Here is a 23295-nt window from a genome sequence, read left to right on the forward strand (position 1 = left end):
AGAAGTTTCAGGATTTCACTTACTACAGGAAATTTAAATTCTGTTAAACGTAAAGCTAAGATAAAGATTTGTGGATTCTTACTTAAGCCATGCCTGTTTCTTTAAACCATCTCATTTTCAAACATGAATTCACTGCTACTCTAGATTTATACGCTGTCAAAGAATGATAAACAAACTAACTTTTAAATATTATTATAAATCTTTATATTTCTCGTAAGAAAATAAGAAATGATGATGCAGTAGTTCTTATTATTTTGACCATATACAAAAATAAAATTCTCTTAAAAACTATTAATTTTAAATAAGAATCACTTTAAAAAAGTGTGATTATATCTTTTAGGTTCGTTCCTGGAGTATCCACCGTCGACAGACGGTGACTAATCTCCTCGCTACGTTGGAAGCACCTCAAAGGGTGGGATAGCTGGCCCCAAGATTTAACACGACACAAGGCAGGATTCGAACCCCTGACCTTGCTTAAGCGTGGATCAACTCCTACCGCTGAACCACACGCTTGGGGTTAAAATGTGATTATATCTAAATATATATATATATATATAAAATATTATTTTTATAAACATTATTTCCGTAGTATTCAAAAACCGATAATTAAAGACTGATATATTTTTTGCAAGGGTCAACCAAACATTACATATAAATTATTTTAAAAACAAGAATATTTGACCCTTGGTTTTCCTAAAAATGTCTATAATATGAATTAGATTGTTATAATATAATATAAATTAGATTCAAATTTATAATATTAAAATAAATTAGATTTTTATAAAGTTACATTTGAATTTTTTTTTGATAAGTTGGTTAAAAGTTGTAAAATGATTATATAATTTAAATAAAATAAAAATACTTAAATAAATGTCATACTTTTATTATATATTTTTTTTGATACATTTATCTATATTAGTATTGTAAAAAATATTTAATAATATAAAAGGAACAGTGAAATCTTACATTATATATACAGATAAAAAGTAAATTTATAATACCTTAATATAAAAATATGAAGCAATAAAAACTAGAACACTATTTAAAATATTTTACTCCTATAAAGTGAAAAGATTTATTTTAAAGGATAAAGTATAATAATAATTTTTAATTAAAAATCAATAATAATTATTATAATTAATTTTAAATTTTATTATATATGTATTTAATTTTATCAAAATTTGTTAATTAAAAATTATTATTATACTTTATCTTTTAAAGTGTATCCTTTTAGAGGAGTGAAATCTCTGCTTATCGCTAATTCAATTGTTAGGAGGTTGTTCTTCTAACCTTATTAGAGGTGTGAATTCAAGTTTTTGTTAAACAGAATTTTTAATATTAAAAAAAAATATATATATATAAAATGATTTAAAAATATTTTCTGAATAGTCTTGTGAGCATAAATTACTTTTTAGCTGTAAATTTTGAGACACACAGCACGAAATCATCTGTATTTAAAAAAAACTCTAATATGTAAAAAAAAAAAAAAAAACAGTGATCTTTGTTTATTGATTTGCATGGATAAAATGTGCGACAAAATTATTATTGCAGTAGTTTATTTTATATAAAAAAATGATGAAGAGCATAATAATGATTTGTATAAAATATATGTGGTGTGGAGCAAAACTTTAGAAATAGTTTGTTTGTAGTAAGATGGTAAATGGAAAACAGAAATTTGGTGTTAAGATTAGATTAGAGATTAGAGATTAGAGATTAGAGATTAGGCACACACCACTCTCTCTCTCTTGTTTCTCTCTCATCTGTAATAATTTATAAATTGTCCCATCAAAGGCTCCTCCCATCTCTCTTTCTTTTTCTGTTTGTGTTCTGTGTCTTCCATTTCTATTCTTTCACCATTTTTTTCTCTCTCAATTTTCCTCCATCACCACCAAATCTAGGGTTTCCATTTCCCCCTTCATCCCAGGTACGTGCACTGTCTCTTCCCCTTTTCGCTGATCCCGCTTTTGCTTTAATTCGCTTGATTTCCTCAATTTCCTTTGTGTGTGTGTGTGTGTGTTTTTTGCACCTTAATTCTTCGTGCTTGTGTATGTTGATTTTGACTCGTATCGTTTATCAGGTGGCATGTGTGGTGGGGCTTTGAATTTCGATTTAATTAGGGAAACCCTTTTTATGTTTTCCCCCTCTTGTTTCCCCATGGCCTTCACTCTCAGATTGGGGTTTCCTTTTTTCTTTTTCTTTTTCGTTTTCCTTTTCGGTTTCCGAGAGATTGAAATGCTGCTGGCTTAGCAACTGCTTTGTATTTATGTTAGTCTTAGGGATGGAGTTTGTTTGAGGTGTATTTATGCTTCGTGGGTTGATACAGGGATATAGGTTGGTTGGTTGGGTGGGTTCTATAGTGTAGTGGTGAGGAGGGTAGAGGAAGGTATATTCTGTGAGGATGACGGATTTTCAGCCGCTCCAGCAGAAGCCTGAGCCTGCTGATGCCCATGCTGGCTTTGAGCGTGGACTGGAGGACTTTATGCGTGGCCATTTGGATGATTGTATGTCGTTTGCTTCGTGTAGCTCCTCCCCTGCGCCGGATGACGAGGACGACGAGGGCGATCAGCTGGTTCGGAGGAGACGGAGGTCTGACCTTGAAGGGGATGATTTGGCTGAGTCCTCTGCTGCACGCAGGCGCCATTCCCGGATTTTGAGCAGATGGGCTGCACGGCAGGCACAGGAGATGATAACTACTATTGAGAGGAGGAATCGAGAGTCTGAGTTGATGGCGCTTGCCGGGTTGCATACTGTCTCGATGTTGGATTCTTCTTTTCTCAGGGGCTCGCAGTCTCCAACTTCTGGCCAGGAGGAGGCTGTGGAGAGGCCGAGCACTCAGGCATCTGCCATTCTGCAGATGTGGCGTGAATTGGAAGATGAGCATTTATTGAACCGGGCGCGCGAAAGGATGAGGGTAAGGTTGCGGCAGCAAAGGAATTCTGACTCTAATACCAATGTGTCCAGTACCATGTCTGATAGTCGAGGCAGTGAGAATCAAGGGAGTTTGGGGGATGCAAGTGAAAGTGAAAATGATTATGGTACTTGGTCACATGATCAGATTGGGTCAAGGAATGCACATGGGGATCATAATGGGTCTAGCAGGGAGCAATCTCCTGATCTTGGCGAAGTTGAGAGGGAGAGAGTTAGACAGATTGTTCGGGGATGGATGGAAAGTGGTATTAGTGATCATTCATCTAATGTGAGTCAGAGAAACAACAACCGTAGAGCAGAATGGCTTGGAGAAACAGAGCGTGAGAGGGTAAGAATTGTCAGGGAATGGGTGCAAATGACTAGCCAGCAGAGAGGTTCACGGGGGAGCCGGAGAGATGCTCAAGTAAGTGAGGGTGCTCAAGTTGATCGAGTTCGCGATGTAGTAGCTGATAATGATGAGGGTCAGCCGGAGCATGTTCGACGGGACATGTTGAGGTTGCGTGGAAGACAGGCTCTAGTTGATCTACTTGTCAGGATAGAAAGGGAAAGACAAAGAGAACTGCAGGGTTTGTTGGAGCACCGAGCTGTTTCTGATTTTGCTCATCGCAACCGTATTCAGGTTTGTTGGATCCTCTATTAGAATTGTCTTGCAATTTATGGTTCTCTTAATTGTGTTGTCTTCAATTAATTGAAAACCTAAGTTGATTATGGAAGTAGCTAAACCGTATAAACACTCAAGTTTAATTTGAGGCTCCAGTAATTGTCTATGGTTGGGATTAAAACTTAATAAAATCTGTTAAAGTGTTCCTTTGTTTTTTGTCATAATATTAAATGATCTGCTTATGTTTGCCCCTCTTTGCTGATATGTATGGTTTTAACTGTGGCTTCTCCCTCCTTGGACATATTTATTATCAATTGCTATTGGTTCCTATGTTAAAGGTTGCTGCATGTGTTGGGTTATTTTCTTGCCTGACCCTTGGCATTTTTAGAATATTATTCGAGAGGAATTTCTGTGCTCTGGATTACCAAACCTATTTTTCTAGATGGGAATAATATTAATAAGAAGGTCGAACAAAATTATCTATATATATATATATATATATATATATATATCCCTTTGGTTCTGTTATTGTTTTAGTGGATAATGGGCCTAGTTGTGGATCTATATATAATATGCTTATTATAAGAGTTCTATTTTCATTGTTATATGAAACCAACTGTTTCATTTTTCAACTTGATTTATTCAGTTGATTTTTTTTCTTATAATTATTTTCTATTTAAAAATTTAATAAGTCACGTGATTAGAAGACTTTTATGTGCACAGCAGTTGTTTGTTTTTCACTTTTTTTTTCCCACCGTGTATACTTGCTCCTCTTGTAAATTGACTATTTTTCCAAAATTACCTTTTACAGTCACTGCTCAGAGGTAGATTCCTCCGAAATGAAAGAACTGTTGAAGATGAGAGGCCTCCGTCTATGGCTGCAACTGAATTAGTTCAACTAAGACAACGACACACAGTCTCTGGTTTAAGGTATGCAATTCAAGACTTCTTCCAAAGATGATGCTCTCACGCTCTTCATTATTTGCTCAATCAAATTAGGATTTTAGTTTTTGTTTATTTGAGTCTAAACTGATACAATGTAGAAGAACTTGTCCCCACCCCGCTCTTTCTTTTAGGCTTCTCCAAGATACAAAAGAAACTGTATATTCTATAATTTAAATAAAATTGAATGTTCTCTTTTAAATCCATGTTGTGGGTGCTTCTTTTGTCTAATACTCATATATTGGAAGTTTTGGTATAGAAATAAAATAAAGTGATTGAGATGCTATAACATTTGTGACAAGGAATAGTAACTTAAGCACACATTGGTGGATTTTTTTCGGACTCTATGTGTTGCATATTAAGAAACGTTAAGTGCGATGGTGGATTTTCATTTTACTCCATTATATCATGAGAAACCAATCTTAGTATAGGGAGGGGTATTGTTTCTTTTGACATTTTTATACATTTTTATTAGCTTATTTATATAATAAATATGTTTATAATGTTGCTTCTATTCATCAAGTATGGTATGTTGGTGAATATCGCGTACAATTTGGTCGTGTTATCATTAGTAGTTGATTGTCTTGCATTGACACTTAAATGATGTAATTCAGGGAGGGTTTTCGATCAAGATTAGAAAATATTGTTCGTGGTCAAGCGGGCACCAATCCTGATACCACATCAAATAGTAATGCCAGTGAAACAAGAGGCAATGAGAACCAAGCAAACAGTCTGGTAGATGGCCAGCAAGAAAACTATGAACAAGAACAGATTAGGAGCCTGGAAACTGATGTGCATCAGCTGGCGCCTAATCGGACAGGAACTTTAGAGAGTAGGGCAAGTGAGAGTATTAGTTGGCAAGAAGCCAGTAATCAAGGAGGGAATTGGCAGGAACAAATTGCTGAAGAAAGGGGAGGAAACTGGCAACAGAGTCCATTCAATCAGATAAGAGATGGCAGGGCAGTCAGCAATTGGCCACAGGAACCTCCCAGAAATTTAGCTGGGGAAGATCCTCATCCACGGGAAGCTCAAAGAATTTGGCATGAGGATAACACAAGGGAAACTGTTGGTAATTGGTCTGAAGGACCTTCTGGAGCTTCAAGAAATCGCCGTGGGGTTCCTTTTAGAAGATTCAACAGATTTCATCCACCTGATGATGATAATGTATACAGTATGGAGCTTAGAGAACTTCTGAGCAGGTAATTCTTTTCTTTTGGATCTTTTGCCTTGCAGATGGCTTTCAGCCTATTTGGGTTATATTTATCCCAATGTCAGTCAACAAGTGTTTGGGAAAAGAAAATAAAAGGAGTTTCTCCCAAGGGTGTCTCATTTTTTATACAATCATCTGTTTAACCCTTTCCAAAATCTAAAATGAGTGGGCCATTTATACATTGATTACTTCATTTATTGGCTTTCATTTCTTTTAGCCCCCAAGCCTTATGATTGTGATGTATCTTTTATTCATGTTTCAGGAGAAGTGTCTCTAACCTTCTTCGTAGTGGATTCCGTGAAAGTCTGGACCAACTAATACAGTCATATGTGGAAAGGCAAGGTCAGGCACCAATTGACTGGGATTTACATCGGAATTTGCCAACACCAACCCCTGCCTCACCTGAACGAGACCCGGATCAGCAGGGTGATGAACGTGATGAGGGTCAGCGTGAAACCATCAACAGGCCTTCACTGGTGTTGCCTTCTCCACCAGTACCTCCACCACAACCACTGTGGCACCAGGATTTGCATCAAACTGGATGGTCTCGCCATAGCATGCATCGTTCTGAAATTGTGAGCACCATTCTAATCTAAATTCCTTGTGGGCATTTGTTTTGGTTACCATGGAATTGCACAGACAATATAGTATTCCCTTAATTCTTTCTGTCATTCTTTTACATGTCAACCAATTTAGGCGTTTCTTTGCAGGATCTTCAGTAGTCATTACTAAGCTAGTAAGTAGAAACTTGTTAAATTTGATTGAGTTTAGGATGCTAATCATGTCTCTTCCATTACATTGTGTGTTGAATTGTTAGTTACTAGATACTACCAAGCTAAGTGACGATGGGTATATTTAATAAGGTGTGGTGTCCAAGTAAAAGTATTAGTTGAATCTATTTTTTTTTAGTAAAATGAAAATTTCTAAGTAGTCTTGAAGCTTTGGCAACTTGTTATTTGGGATCTCTGTTGTCATTGATGTGTTGACTCTTGATGTGCCTTTCTGGTAATAGGTCTACTTATTTTACCTTTCATTTCTGGTGCTCTTTCTTTGCCTAAATAGTTTTCATACTGTATTATATTAAAATCCTTTTTGAAGTACTGGTTTGTTTGCTGATTGGGAGCAGGAGTGGGAGATAATGAATGATTTAAGATCTGACATGGCAAGACTTCAGCAAGGCATGAATCACATGCAGAGGATGTTGGAGGCCTGCATGGATATGCAACTGGAGTTGCAGCGCTCTGTCAGACAGGAAGTATCTGCAGCTCTGAATCGCTCAGGTGGTGAAAATGGTGTGTGATTTATTCTCTTCTGTCAATGCCATCACGTGTTTTTTACTTTGTATGAAGGGTTTTATTCTTTTGACGATAGTGCAGCTGTATTGGTTGCATTTATTTTTAATTATCTGCGCTTATCTTTCTTTAGCACCAGTTATTCATATTATATATTAATTATAATTGTAGGATTGGGTGCTGAGACATCTGATGATGGGTCTAAATGGGGGCATGTGAAAAAAGGAACTTGCTGTGTTTGTTGTGATAGCCATATCGATTCTCTTTTGTACAGGTATTTATACATTATAATACATAAGCTGATGAACAAAATATGACAACCCTACATTTTATGCATTGATCTGTAGTTTATTCTGATTACTTTTTCTGAACAATTGTCTTGTTTCTTCATTTCTCCACATTGCAATTTCTTACAGATGTGGGCACATGTGCACTTGTTCAAAATGTGCCAATGAGTTAGTTCGTGGTGGTGGTAAGTGTCCTTTATGCCGAGCACCAATTGTTGAGGTGGTCCGAGCATATTCCATACTGTAAAAAGGAAGTTAAAAAGGACATAGAGAAGAAAAAAAAATCTGATGAGGGAGTTAATCTCAATTCTGAAGGTGTCGAGGTTCTTATTTATAAGTGTTCAGTAGATGCCTTTGTTTTCCTGATTATATATGGAACTACACGAATTGTATAATTGGATTAGCAAATGGCGCTGTTGATTCATCATTCTTACGTAAATAAATAGTTGACCTGATTATTCTTTTCAAAATTTTGTTGTTGAAAATTACAAGCCTGTATATGGAAAGCAGTAGCCCCCGTCCCACAAAAAAAAAAAAATTTGAAAAAAGAGATAGTCTGTATATACGCATAATATTTTGCCTCAAATAATTGCAAATAAGAACTGTATATATCTCCTCTTACATATTATCAATATATATATGTATATATTTTTTTCTTTTCAAAATGGCCTTTGACATTGTTTATTTCCTAATCTTACAATCCTCATTACTAAAGGAATTATGTTCAGAAGTTGGTCTAGTGGTTGTAGGAGTTTGAGAAGTTTGTACCAGGTCCTTAAATTTCAATACACAAATTTATAATCGAAAGATTTACAGTTTCACAAGACCTAATCTTGACAATACATTAAGAAAAATTCAGATATAAGATTATGTTTATAGCACTCACAAAGATTATAGGTAATATTTTGCTTTTCACTCGATGTGAGCGAATTTGTTCATTTAAAAGATACGCTCGACTACCAGTTGATTCCCAATATTGGCTTGCCTGAATTTTAATTTACTCTACTTGGCCTGAAGCAGAAGGTCAATTGATTAAGCAATTATTCCCTTACGTCTGCATAAAGATTACAGTAATTTAAGCATTCCCAAACAGTATTCTGAATAGTCTTAGGTTCAAAATATATTATTATCATTGTAATTTTTATAGATAAAAAAATGTAAAAAGTGAGAAATTAAGCTTGTCAGAACAGCCTAAGTTGGACTAAATGAAATATTTTACCTTCCTCCAGGTAGTAAGTACACATCCAAAGCTATTTGTTTGCTATTTTACCTAAGCGAATGCTAATTTCCCGTGTGCTTATTTAATAACGTGACGTTGGTTAAAAGGATTTACAAGGATGGTAACGTCATGCAGAGCGAGTAGAATTTTGTTTATTGGTGTGAAGTTATAATGTAGCTACTATTTTCTTGTTAGGATATTGACAAGAATAACTCGACATTCTTATTGAATTTTGGATGCATGACGAGTGATTCTTGTTACTTTAAATTGCACACCAATCATCATTGAATCTTCGTAAGTTCTAGTAAAATTCCATTAAATAGTTCTTGCGGACTATCTGCAAAGCGTTGCTCTCAAGAAATTGTAACAAGATAAAGCAGGGAAAATTGACAGCATAAAATGGAGAAAACTGTTGGTGTATTGAGAGAGAGAGAGAGTATGTATCCATGCAATTATAAAAGAACTACCAGGAGGAGTGGAGTTTCATAGACCTGAAAACAAGTTTCTATGACTTTAAAATCCTTAGAGTCATAGTCTTCGAGATTAAGAAAAGGTAAAATCAGCGATATTTCTATACTTGTAGTCTCGTACAGAAAACAATGAAAAAAGATAGTGGTTTTGGTGTAAAGAGTGATTAGACAGCTTGCGATACAGTTCTTGACGTCAGCAACATTGGAAGGATGTGACAAGAATGGGCCTTCACTGGATATGATACTGCTTCAATTGTCCTCTTTCTGCAGTGGAAGACACGGTTATGAACCCCATTTTCTTTTTGGGTGCCAATTTGAATGAATAAAGAAATAAGTTAACTATAAGTTACTTGTACATACCTGTAAGAACTTCAAATCATGCAGGGCAACGGTAGAAGTACTACAATTTTTGGCATCATACTGGTCTTGTTTTACGCCTCTCATTTCTTTCAGCTTTTCTTCAAGATCTTTAACCTTGTTCTTGTACTTTTCATTCTCTTGTTGAAGAGAATCTTTCGTCCTGTGTAGCTCACAATTTTCTCTTGTCATTTGGGAAATTTCATATTTTAACTGTGCATTATTGAGACAAGAAGCTTCTTTTGTGGTTAGATTCCATTGCAACCGTAAAATCTTTTCCTCAAGCTCAATTTTACCACGCTTGCAGTCCTCCAACTCTGATGTAATTTTCTCAGTGGTTGAGATGCTTTGAATGTAAGATATATTCTTAGCCTTCAGCTCATCACGCTCTAAGGATAGCATCTGATATGAAGCTTCCAATCTTCTGTATTCAAATTCTGCTTCATACAGTGATCTCTTGTGGATAAAAATTTCGTCATGAAGCATTTCTGTTTTCTGAAGTTGAACTTCTAGTTCAGAAATTTCTTCTGTTGCTTGTAGCCTCTCAAGTTCTGAGGCTTTCAACTCTGCCTCAAGCCCTCTAACTGTGCCCTTCAGTTTCTCTTCATTTGCTTTGCTGTTTTCCAATAAAACAGCTACTTTTTCATGATTAACCATCTGAGTTTCTTGGATTGCCCTGGAAGCATCTAGTTCATCAGTATAATTTTCCTCCATGACTTCATATTCTGCTTGAAGGTTATCAAGCTTGGCTTTATGTAGCCTTACTTTCTCATGTTCTTCTTGAAGAGCAGCTTCAAGCATAGCTTTAGCAGCACATAAATCATAGACCTCAAGTACAATATTAGAAGCCAACCTCTTGTGTCTATCACAGATGTCAGATATCTGGTCTCTTAGGTGTTCAACCTCTCTGTGCAAGTCTTCCACTTCAGCTGTTTTTTCCAAATACATCTGTTTTTGAAATTTTTCTTCCATAATAAACCTTTCATCTAGCTTTCTGCTTTCCCCAAGAAGGGCATCTAGGTCTAGATTTATGGTTTTCTCCTTCAAAGCAATTTCTTCCACCACTGAAGTATACTTGTATTCCAATTCTTCAACTAGCTTCAACATATCAAAAAATGCAATTTGTGATTCCCCTAGTTTAGACTCCAATAATGTATGTTGGCTATGCAACTCCAAGTTTTGCATTCTTAACTCATCGTTTGTTGTTTGTAGAGTTTTAGATTCTTTAATCAAATTTTCATTTGTAGCTTGTAATTCTAAGTTGGCTACTTTCAGAAATCTGCACTCCTCTTGAGCTTCTATCCATTTTTTCTGCATGCTCTCCTCCTTTCTTTTCAACTCAACACTTTGTGCCTCATTTAAAGCTTCCATTCTCCTGATCTCAGCCTGGAGATTTTCAACAACATTTTCAGAATTCTCCAGGGCCAACTGAGTTGACTCCTTTTCTTCAATCAATTGTCTCATTTCAGCTTCTAAGCCGAATATTCTTTCAGATAACTCTGCATTTTCTGCTTCAAGTCCAAACAAAGCATTGTGTTCATCATCTAAACTCTCAAACTTTAAATCATCTTTGTTGATTAGAGTCTGGGAATTCTTTGTCCAGTCATGAAACTTCATATCATTAGGCAATTCCTCATCTTGAGAATTAATCTCATACTCAAAGGAAGTGGCTTTTGTTTCAAGCAACTTCTTCAAAAGGATAATGGTACACAGGATTGCCTCGGTCAATTCCTTCAAATCTATTTTACCTGCATCTTTTGAAAGCTCTGACATACTGAAACAACTCCCGTTTTTGGTTAATGTCATTTGACCTATAAGAGAGTCTTGACCCCTCAGGTTCTCTACTGAAAGCTTCAGCTGCTTATATAACTCAATGAACACTTCATTGATGTTGATAGTAGTAGTATCAGTGTCAAACAGTGGAAAGTTAGAAGAAAAGGAACTATAAATGATCAGATCCTTTATGGACTCTCCATGTTTCTCACAAAGTTCAGCTTCAAGATCTTGCACCCTTTGTGTTAAAGCTAAGATTTCATTGCCAAAAGCATAAACACCATCAGATAACTTCTTTTCAAAGTTGACGATTTGTATCCCTTTCTCAAACAGCCTATTCCTCCATTTTGCCTCATTTTCTTCTAAAGTTTGTGCCATAAAACATCTTGCACTTTGCATCTCTTGATCTTTCTCGTCCAGAGTTTTCTCCAGAATCTGGATAGTACTTTCCATATTTTTTTGTTTCTCCTGCATAAGTTTGTGCTCAAGCTCCAAGTTCCGGAATTCCTGTAGTTCAATCCCTTCATGCAAGCATCTTATTGCATTTCCATAAGCACCGAGATCAACATCTGAATGACAAAACTCCTTTCTCATTATCTCTGGTAAGACTTCCTTGCTTAAACTAAAATCCTCTTCTTCACTGTCTTCAAGTGCACGGCTATTAATTTCAGCATCTTGAAACCGCAAACCATTCATGGATAGACCAGTAATCTCCATTTTCTGCTTTTCTTTTATCTTCTCTAGTTTCTGGAGAATGGAAACAAGATCAATCTTTGACTCCTGTGTTTTCTTTAGCTTCAACTCCAAGTCACAGTTAAGTCCTTTCTGATACTTGATCTCATCTTTCAACTCCTTTATTGTATTATCCATCTCTTCTAATTGGAACTTAAGATTTCTGCCTTCATTTTGTTTCACCATTGAGGTTAGTCGTTGAATTTCTTCCTTCAACGCATCGCTCTCTCTGCGTGACGATGATAACTCAATTTCAAGTTCCTTTTTATTCTTTGACTTCTTCTTTAAATGCTTTCGTAGTCTCTCAACATCAACTATCAGCTTTGTAGCATTTTCTTCCCACATCTTTGCTTCACCATGAAGCAAATCAATGGTTACTTGTGCTACACCAAGGAGATCTTTTGATGAACCAACACTCCTTGTCAAGGTTGTGTCACTAGCATGTAAAACTTTCCCAAGGTCTTCCACTTTACCCTTAAGCCGTGTCCCTGGACTTGAGGTTACTGGGGACGAATATATTGATCTGGAGGCATCATAGAGTGGATAAGGGCCATGTTTAGAGCAAGTTGAATCTTTCCTCTCATTCATGTTCTTCTTCAATCCACTGGCATTACTTTGTTGGGGAAACTCCCCAATCCAAAAGGACAAGGAACTCTCAACCTCGTGATCTGAACATGTTGCCAGTGGACTTATTCTCTGTAAGATCACAAGATGATTTTATTGTCTTAGAAGAAAGCCAATTTGAATAAGAACTTGATGAGAAGAAACTATACAATAAGACAAAGAAAATGTGCTTAAACTATAGTAAGAGAATGTAGTTAGACAATAAACTGACAAATATTCTTGTACAAACTCTTGAGAGTTATGTGCATAATTAGGACTTTTTCCTTTTAAGTTAATAGTGGGACGATGACTGGCTGAAGCATAGGATATTGATAGGCATAAAAGGTTAATTATACTAACAAGTCAGTTCGTTTAAATTGTAATGGACTTATCCTTTTAAAATTTCTGTTCAAGTCTCGTGTACAAGAAAAAAATGATTAAAAAGGAAGATTCTACTAAAGATGACTAGCCAAATTTTTTACAAAGATTAGTTATCAACAAATTCATAGATTCTTTGTATATAAAAAATAAATTAAAAGGTTGATTACATAGAAGTTAATTAGCTAAACAATCTTCATACCTTACTGCTTAGTTCTTTTCGATAATATGAATTTTCTAAATGGTCCCAATGTGAAGATCCACTAGTTCTGCAGAATGTATTATCAGATACATCGGATATACTGTCTACATCATCAGAGCCAACACTCATTTCGTCCACATATGAATTTGCATTCTTCCTGTGCCATCCCTTAAGAATGAGTGCATGCTTTTTTATCATAAGCACACATAAGTTAAAGCAGAATGAAGTTATTCTATGAACAATTTACCTGTGTTTGCTTCTTGGGGTCAAGCACTGAATTTTAACCTGATGAAGAGAGAGAGGATCGGTTTTAAACAATATACATGTATATGAATTGCATATTCTTTAAACACCTATTGTTTTGTTATTGAGTATCAAAATTCATCTACGAAAATATAAAAGCATAATTCGTGGTTTCGCAGCAGCGTAATATTACCAAAAGTTATTTAGACAAACAATTTCGCTCAAGGTAATTGAAATTAAGTCCATAAAAGAGTATAAACATTTGGATAATTTCATGATGTTCGTGTTCTATAGCAGTGCTGGAGTAAAACTTGTTGAAAACTGATAATAGCCCTGAGTTTAGTAACAAGCACATTGTTGCATGTAATTCAAGAAACAAAATCCTTACTTGTAAGATTGTTCCATGGGAACAATGTTGTTTCAAAGGCAATGATGCAGTACTAGTTTCTGGTCTAATGTAACTTGCTAAATTGATGGTAGCCTCCCCAAGGGTTCCAAACCTGGCAGATCCCTATGATAACATGCAATATAAGGTCAAGTAAATTATTCTCAACAATATTAATTAAATTTGAATTATATACATTGTTTAATTTTACACATATCTTATAGAAATTTACCTTGTCACCATATCATATTAACGAATATGATGATCATGTATCTAAATTAAACAAATTAAATAAACAAAATAAAATGTGAAGTATGCTGACACATAATCAAGCAACAAAGGTAACAAACAACAACAAACCATGGCAACAACAAGCTTAAGGAGGAAGGCTTCATTGTCTTGTAGAGAATGATCAGAAATCCACATGGTACTTAACATGGAGTCTTCCCAATGACACTCTCCATTTAGTACTGATGCTTTGCCAGACTTGGCTATGGTTTCCCCTGTTTCTATAGAAATAATAGAAACAAAAAGATTGTTCCACCCTTTTTCTATCTGCATAATAATAATATCAATGATAATGTTACTAAGTATACGGAACCTTTTTAATATTAAGAGAAAAACAAGAGTTTGGAGAAAAACCTCCATAGCCTGGAAATCATAGAATTTGAAATCCAGTCTCTCCTGGAATTTATCTCTGCTATGCCTACTCAAATTGCATATTTTCCCCTTTCCTTTTCTATCCTTCACTTGTTTCCCATTTTCATAATCATAATAGGCTTTAAAACTGCCACATCGAATCATATCATGTCACATCATTTGCTACAGTAATGAGAAGTTTTTAGCTTAAATGGCATAAATTCTAGTTGGAGTTGCTTGCTTTTCATTATGTTCTTGTCATATGTTTAGTTATTTTTAGAAATAATTTTCATCAAGAATGATATCAGAAATTGAACGAACAATATCACCCCCTATAGGAATAAGAAAACAGAAATTTTACCTTGACATGTCCCTTTTCCACGTACTTTCTATATGCACTGCAGAGAGTATAGTGTGATATTAGCACAAAGGGCTATACAAATGTTTTTTCAACTAGACGGCAAGAACTTTAGAAGGTATTTTTTGAAATTGTTAACTGAATATTGAATTCAAGATGGGAAGTACTTGTGATTTGTGACTTCATGCGGTCCAATAATGTATGTTTCGGTCCATCACGCAAGTTTTCTTCCTTTTCATTCCTTTGAAGGATCGATTGTATATATTAAAAATATTGAATGGCTGCATTACATAATATTTATTACACTGATCAGAAGTCAGAATTGTGTATTGTAAACGATTTTAAGTATCACATAATTATATAAACTAACATTGAGCGTGAGTGTTATACTGTCTTTGGTTTTGAGTTTGAAAGTCTTAAACCATGGTTTGAGCAAAAGTTATAAGAAACAACTTTTTGTTTAAATTATGATTTGTAGCTTTCCAAACACAAAACTACATTCACTTCCTTTTATTTTACTTTTTAATATTGGTGGTGTGAAAAGGGTATCGAATTGCTTTTGAAATAACTACTTGTTTCACTGTGACAAATTTCAACTGGTTTTTGAAGGTTTTGAAAAATAGGATGATATAGATATAATTGCACTAACAACAATTCTAACTATCTATTCATTTATATAAGATTATTTATTTTTAGTGAATGTGGATCAGATAACACAAGGAATGAGGGAAGGAGAATAATATGGTAAATTTATGTTGAAAAGAATGTTCATCAAATTAGTGATGTTCCAAGAGAAAAGAAATAGACATCAATAGATAGTGATTAGATATTCACATGCCACATCTTTTATTACACAATTAATAATATTTATATAATCATTTGTAATATATTATACAATGTATTAATTATGTATTGTTTATTTATTTCAATTTAATTTTCTTTAATTCAATATTTTTTTAATATTTGAAGAAGTTGTTGTGTGGATTGACGCCATCCACGTGACAATTTCTTTTTCTTTTTTTAATATTCCATATAGCATGTCAAGTGAGAATCTTTAGTTCATTTAGCATGTTCAAAATATGTTAAATTATATAAAATTATAATAAATTTCTTACAAATTTTAATGTAAGACTACTTTGTGAATGGTTGTTAACGTTCTTTAATTAGTGGCAAAAATATCTAGAAAGTTTGGCCTTGGATATCTTAATAAATCTGTCTAATAGCTCTATGCAACTCAATTATTATTATGATTTGAGACTTTGAAGACATTGTGCATTAAAGGGATTGACCGTATAGTTCTTGGTTACTTTTAGATTTACAGTATGTGTGTAATAGGTGGTCGATTCTTGTTTATAGTTTATACCATATCTATTTATATTTATCAACATATAAAGGGATATCCTTTTAGTTTTATATTTTAATTTTTCTCAGAGATCTAAACTACTTTTCCTCTTCTAATGCCCTTTTTTTCCTCAATCTGTCTATTCTTTTAAAATAATTATTCACTACATGATTAGTTTTGTTTTATTTTAATTTATTTTTAAAAATAGAGACACGACATGTTAGTTTTTTCCTAATTTTAAACTATATTAAAGGGGAATAGACTTTTTGTATATATATATATATATATATATATATATTTTTTTTTTTTCTTTTCAATTTTACCCTTATATCCATTATTTTATAAATTATCATTTTTCTTTAAAATTTCACTCCGCAGTTGCATATATTTTTAATAATTGTTTACTATTATATAATTTTTATTTTAAAAATTAATTCATGAAATCATAGAATCTCTTTTATACCCTAATTTATTATAAAAGAGATATAGTTTAGTAATCACTTTCTTAATTTTTACTTTATAAGTAGGTATTTTACCTCTAAATTTATGTTACTTATCCTCTACAGTAAAAAAAAAATCAAATATGATTACTTGCTTTAAAATCTTCATATTTTTTTAATATCTTCTCTCAAAACTTTTTAAGAATAAACATATAGAAGTATGAAGAGGTATGAAGTGTTTCTTTATCTTATTATTATATAAAAAGAGAATATTTTGTTTTTATGTACATTTTTGTTTTTTTACAATTTTGTCTGTATGACTGTCTCTTTCTCACATTACTTTTTTTTATATTTGCCTTTTTTCTCTTTCTTTCTTACTTTACCATAAATCTCATAATTTTTAATTAATCACACTCTTACTCTTTTTCTTTCTTTCTCTCTCTATCTCTCTCTAAAGAGGTACAAAGTATTTCCTTTTTTTCTAACTATAATATTCTTTTCCCAATATATTATAATATTCTTGTTGCATGTTTGCTTTTAAGTTTTAATTTTCGTATTTCTCTTCCACTTGTTTAAAATTAGAAATACTTAACATTTAATTAAACCACTTTTTCTATTAGGAAAAATCCAAATCTCACGTCGACTAGAAATTAGGTAATTAAATAGTATATAAGTGGAAAGTAACCCTTACCTTACAAGCCGGTTTTGTAGGGTTGAGTTAAGCTTAATCCACTATTCTAAGATGATATTAGAGCTATCCTAGATTCTTAAAAATGGGTCACCCACCATTGATATATGCACCATGGGTATGAGGGGAGGTGTATTCAAGTCCCGCCAAGTCATTAAAAAAAAAGGGTCACCTACCATCCATTTTTCCACGTACCAAGTGAGGAGGTGTATTGGGAAAAACTCAAGTCTCACATCAACTAGAAATTAGACAATTAAATAATATATAAGTGGAAAGCAACTATCACCTTACAAGCCGGTTTTGTAGGATTTAGTTAGGCTTAATCCACTATTCTAAGATTTTCTATCCCAACATCTTTTTTTCTTTTTATTTGATTTTTTCTCTAGTGTTTTTCTTTATCTTTTTGTAAGTAACATTTTATAATTTATTTTAAAAATTATATAGATATGAAATGTCTCTTTTCTTTAAATAAAATTATTAAAAAAAATAATCAGTGACCTAATTGACAAATATATTTCAATGTATTTGATTTTTTTCCACAATAAATATTTGTCAAGCACTTTAATACTATTATTTATTTTAATTTTAAGTAGAAAAACTTCTGTCCCATATAATTAAATTTATTAAAAAAATATGATAATTTTGAATTTAGTTGCATAAACTACTGATTATAATTATATTCATAAACATAAATCTATGGAAATATAAAACTTAAGATTGTTTATTCAAATACTATATATAATATACTTATTATTTAAAGCAACATTTATATCATGAACTTGTTTAATAACAAGTTTTAGTGAATAACAATTTATTTATTACAATTTACGACAATATATAGATCCTATGCATAGGCCTTCTTAATGGCTGCTGCCAATTCATCATAAGCTACTTCCCAAGCATTGCTCAATTCGTCACTCCATTTGTCCCCAACTGCTTCCTTTATTGTTTTCAGCACTGCTTCTTTCACCACCTGCAAATCATTTGTGATGGTTACAACAAAAATATATTGATGAGATAAAATGTTATACTTTTACTATTTTTATTTCATTAATTGTTTTATGATCATAGTTATGTAAATTCATTAATAAGGATACATTTTAATTTGTGCATGTATTTTATTGTAATATTTTATCATTAATCATATATACCGCAAACTGAGGATCAGTGACTCCTTTCTGGGCATGAATAGAACCAAGTGCAGCATCAGCCACCACTGCTCCCTTTGCTCGAAGTTGAACAGCTGAGTCACGTGTCTGCATTTCAAATATGGTAATTGGTAATTAATATATATAATACAATTAAACAAATGTTCACTGATATTTTAAGAGTGTATTTTTAAACTTAAAACCACATAAAATAGCCATAACTTACCAATGCAAAAAGTTTTTCAGCATGGCCCGTGAGATTAGGGTTATTGGGGTCCACTCCATTGGCTAGAAACGAGAACAGGGTCTTTGCTACAGGTGCTTTCTCCAATATCCTATTTTTTATTGTTTATAAATTTTAATCAAACCAAGATCAGAGACACTATCTCTTTGAATAAAACATGCATTGATAGAGAAAACTTACGAGGTGTAGAACACAACGCTGTGCTTAGGAATGTTTGCCTTAAATGCTTCGTATGAGCTATTCACCAAAGCCTCTTGTTTCTCCGTGAAACCACCCATTTTTCTTTTCTACTTTTCTCTTAATTATTTCTATTATATTGTTCGATGCAATAATTCACATTCAGTGCTTGTTTATATAGAAGGATTGGACAGTGACAAAAACTAATGCCTGTGTCTCTCTTGGCTTGTGGAGGATGTCAATCGGCATGATCAAGAAACAATGATCTTTTCATAAACTTAACAAATCATTTCTCAATTAATTATCAAAGTAAAAAATAATAATTAAAGAAAAATTTAATGTATTATTTTCGTTTTCATGTAAATGCACGTAGTTCTTAATATATCAAAAAAAAATCTAATATCACACTTTTTAAAATTCCATTTGCAAGATTCTATATTATTATTGGAAAAAAAAATAGTGGTATCTCTTATATGATTTATCTTTTATAGAAGAAATGAACAAGTTTGTTTTATTTTGCCCTTGTTATAAGAAACATAAACTTATTTTTAGATATATTGATTGCTAATTAATTTTATCCTTCATTTAAATTATTCTAAAGTCTTTTTTTCGACTGCAATTATTCTAAATTCTAATAATGAAACAATCACTCATTTCTCATGAAAGTAAATTCATTCATCGACCTATTAAAGATATAGAAAGTCATATAACTGGTGAAAAAGATTATTTTTAAATTAAAAATAATATTATTAAATATATTAATCACTTAAACCATGCATTTAATTATATTAATATTTTTTAAATATAATTTAAACTTATAATATTATTAATGAAAATAAGATAATTTAAACTATTTTATTAGTCATGATATATAAATTGTTTTTTTTATTTCTTATATAAAAAATTAAAAATATGAATATAAAGGCAAGAAACACAATAAGGCATCTCACCGGGTAAAATTGGATGTACAGCAAAGTAAGTATGAACAGAAAGGAGATAAATTCTTTTTTATATTAATTTATGCTCAATATATTAATATAAATTTTATTAATTAATGCTCAAAATATTTTGATTGAGAAACTAAAAAAAAAAAAAAAAAGATAAGTATTAAATGTAAAATATTGAATTCGGTATACTAAAAACTTATAATATATTTGTTATTTTCCTTTTTTAACGAGTTTAGAAATTTATAAGTTTTCTTTTCCTTAACTTGTTTATTTCTTAATAAACACTTTTCACACTTGTTAGCAAAAACTTTAAAATATTGTGCTAACTTATAACTAAAGTAATCTACGTAAATTATATAAATTCTACAATGATTTCTTGAATATTTAAAAAGGCAATTTCGTGTGGTGCATGCAAGACCACCGTGGTTTGGCTTCTCATGCTTCCAATGGTTGGGATTGGAAATTTGAAGACCATGTAGTACATAGAAAATTCATGGTTCTTTTGGGAAAAAATAAATGCTCTATATCCCAATAGAAAGGTTCGCATTTTCTTTTTTCTTTTTTTCTAAAAGAAAAACTTCTTGCATGTAACAATCCAAATATATGTAAAATGAGCTAAAACTTTGTTGCAAACTAAAATTAGATTTATTCACCCGAAAGTTTATAAATATGAAAACATATATTAATATTAATATTAATATTAATATTAATATATAATACAAACAAGGATATGTCCTAATGAGTTGTAACTTTCTAGAAATGGTTTATTAGAAACTTGATGATTACTGAGGGTATTGCCCTAGGTGACTTCGAAAATTACTAACATGTACAACCAACTATATTTCACCCACTGTAGCAGCCAAAATTATTGTAATATTTAGGATAAATTTAGTTTTTTTTTTAATATGTATAATTTTTATTTTTTATTTTAAAATAAAAATATTTATTTTTATATTTTTTAAAACATAAAATCTTGATGTTACATCAATTTGGTATTCATTAATCGATAAATTTTAACATTATTCAATTACTTATCATTATTTAAGTAATGTGATATTTAATATCTTATGAATAAAAATAAAAGGTAGCATATAAAATTTTTTGATTTATATGTATTTTAATAAATAAATAATATTTATTTTAATAATAAATCTTATTTATATATTCTTTTTTTTGTTTTTAATGTCACATTATTTAAGTATAAGTAAATATTAAATTAAAAAATATATATATCAATTTAATGGAAGAACTAAAATTTATATTTTTAAAATTATAGAAATCAAATAAATGCTTTTATTTTAAAATAAAAGAATTAAAATTACGAACAGAGAAAAATCGAAGAAAACAAAAGTAAAATTTAGCATAATATTTAGTTTCATTCTTATTACCTATCATAAGTTTTATATGGTGTCAATCCGATCATTGATTAGTTATGGGTCACGGGTCACCGATCCGGTGCAATTTAAAATTGCTTGCTGGACAATTATTTTTTTTACTGCAAAAAAAAAAAATGTTTGAAGAGATTTTGCTACAAATTATACGGGTGAATGTATTTTCTATAAGGCATTTACATAGTAACGTTCTTTTATGTGCTTATTAAGTTATTATCATGTACCGTCATGTCAGTATAAAATATAAAATAGATTATATAATCAATAAAAAATTGTTAATAAAATAATTTTTAAGATAATTATTATATATAAAAATTAATAAATATTTATTATATATTATAATTTGTGATTAAATCGACGGTGTATATATAATATAGTGTATAGTCTATTTTCTCTTATTTTATTATCAACTATTAAAGTTTAAATGTAAATCAAAGTTTTATATTAAATATAATTTAGTATGTTGAATAATTTATGAGTAAAAAATCTATCAATCTAATATTTTATGATTTTGAGTTAAAATGTGATATCAAACTTATTTATTTATATGATTTAATAGTATAAAATTCTTCCGTATTTAACCTTCTTATAATAAAAAATGTGTAAAAAATAATTTAATTGTGATTGGTTACCTATTTGTAAGTTTATTATTCATTGCCATTAGTTAACTCTAATCTAAAAGTGTTGACTATGATGTGGCGGTAATACATGCATAATTGCCATGGATAGTTAACATTATTGAAATACAAATATAATACTTCTATCTTATAATGACTAAAATTTTAACGTTTGATACATATATCAAAATATATGCTTGATGTTATTAATTTTTAATATAATATTAATTATTATATAAATTTTAATTGATTTTTTCATGAATTATTTAATTAAATTAATAAAAAAAATAATGTATTTATTAAAATGAAGAAATATTTTAATAAAATTATTTTAAAAAATGATACATTTATTATTGTCTTTAATTAATATATATATATATATATATATATTAAATTACAATTATTGTAGGGCAAAAAAATGTTAAGATGAAAATGCTCAATTTTAAAAATAAAGGAAAAAACTATAAATGAGCTGGTAAAAGAAAAAAAAATGGTAAATGTATTGAATGTGAGGATTGAAGATTTATTTGTTCCTTTTCCTTACCAAAAACATGTCATTATAAGCAGTTTATATATATATATATATATATATATATATATATATATATATATATATATATATATATATATATATATATATATATCATTATTGTATTTATTAATTATACTTTTGATTTCTAAGTATGATAATTATGCAAATTTAATCTTTATTTAATATTAAATCTTTCTTATTTCAACTTTAATAAAAAATCATATATTAAAATAAATAATATTTTCTAAGTGATGTAATGAAAAATGAGTAAAGAGATGAGAGTAAAATTAAATGTGTGCTTATATTTAATTTATTGTATAGAAATATTAAAACATAAACACATCGTTATATATACATACATTTTTCTTCTCATACAGCAAATATATAAGTATATATATATATATAATCTCATTTAATCATCATTTTCTTCTCATCTCTCTATTTATTTTTCATCTCATCATTTATTCAGTATTTTTCAGTCTTAATATTATTAATATTTATATTATTCATATTTTATAAATTAAAATAATAAAAAATTAAAAAAAAATTGTTTTCAACATTTTTATCATTTTTAAACACCATGCAACTATCGATATCAGAGAGCTTAATAACCACCACAGCATCTTGTTCAGTTGATCATGTTATGGCTAAAATGTCTTTTACATGTATCTTATTTTAAAATTATATACTTAATAATATATTAATTTATAAGTCAACCTTAAAACACAGCTAGCTTTTGAGTATTAATTCTCTTCTTTATATCCTCCTTTCCTTTAAAATTAATGAGAAAAATATAAATTAATCTTATTAATTAATACATTTTTTAAGGTATATATTTGAATTTATTTACCACAATAAATATTTAGAAAGCATTTTAGTGTTACTTATTTTATTTTATGGTAGAAAAACTTCTATCCCATTTAATTAAGCTTGTTAAAATAATATATATATATATATATATATATATATATTATATTTTATTTGTATAAAGTATGGATTATGATTCGCAAATATAAATTCATGCAGATATATAACTTGAGATTGTTTATCCGAATACAATATAATTTACTTATTTAATCCAACATTAATTTAGATCACGAACTTGTTTAATAGTAACAAGTTTTGGTGAAACAAATTTTATTTATTACAG

General features: G+C 30.8%; 3 protein-coding genes across 6 annotated transcripts; 1 reads left to right on the plus strand and 2 right to left on the minus strand.

Annotated features, from left to right (window-relative positions):
• Positions 1 to 1743: 1743 nt before the first annotated feature.
• LOC109804873 (RING/U-box superfamily protein) lies at positions 1744 to 7730 on the plus strand. Of its 4 annotated transcripts, none has more exons than XM_020366774.3 (8): positions 1744 to 1924; positions 2078 to 3547; positions 4341 to 4459; positions 5086 to 5670; positions 5944 to 6256; positions 6808 to 6961; positions 7145 to 7247; positions 7390 to 7730. In XM_020366774.3, the coding sequence occupies exons 2-8, from the start codon at positions 2399 to 2401 to the stop codon at positions 7505 to 7507; spliced, it is 2541 nt and encodes an 846-aa protein (XP_020222363.1). In that variant the 5' UTR covers positions 1744 to 1924; positions 2078 to 2398; the 3' UTR covers positions 7508 to 7730. The 4 variants fall into 4 exon arrangements, with proteins under 4 accessions (XP_020222363.1, XP_020222361.1, XP_020222362.1 ...); XM_020366772.3 differs by having other exon boundaries at positions 1746 to 1924; positions 6808 to 6973; XM_020366773.3 differs by having other exon boundaries at positions 1746 to 1924; positions 2324 to 3547; positions 6808 to 6973.
• A 1190-nt stretch (positions 7731 to 8920) lies between these two features.
• Positions 8921 to 15030, minus strand: LOC114916304 (uncharacterized). The gene is made up of 8 exons (XM_083059946.1): positions 14623 to 15030; positions 14265 to 14409; positions 13983 to 14177; positions 13626 to 13748; positions 13242 to 13279; positions 12995 to 13151; positions 9310 to 12507; positions 8921 to 9213 (listed from the first exon to the last, which is right to left on the minus strand). The coding sequence occupies exons 1-8, from the start codon at positions 14628 to 14630 to the stop codon at positions 9199 to 9201; spliced, it is 3879 nt and encodes a 1292-aa protein (XP_082916072.1). The 5' UTR covers positions 14631 to 15030; the 3' UTR covers positions 8921 to 9198.
• Positions 15031 to 17788: 2758 nt separating this feature from the next.
• Positions 17789 to 18821, minus strand: LOC109805198 (leghemoglobin). The gene is made up of 4 exons (XM_020367207.3): positions 18662 to 18821; positions 18464 to 18572; positions 18241 to 18345; positions 17789 to 18062 (listed from the first exon to the last, which is right to left on the minus strand). Exons 1-4 carry the CDS (start codon positions 18757 to 18759, stop codon positions 17934 to 17936), a joined length of 441 nt encoding a protein of 146 aa, XP_020222796.1. The 5' UTR covers positions 18760 to 18821; the 3' UTR covers positions 17789 to 17933.
• Between the last annotated feature and the right edge of the window lie 4474 nt (positions 18822 to 23295).

This window comes from Cajanus cajan, chromosome 7, assembly GCF_000230855.2.
Source record: "Cajanus cajan strain Asha chromosome 7, NIPB_CcT2T_4, whole genome shotgun sequence".
Classification (NCBI taxonomy): domain Eukaryota; kingdom Viridiplantae; phylum Streptophyta; class Magnoliopsida; order Fabales; family Fabaceae; genus Cajanus; species Cajanus cajan.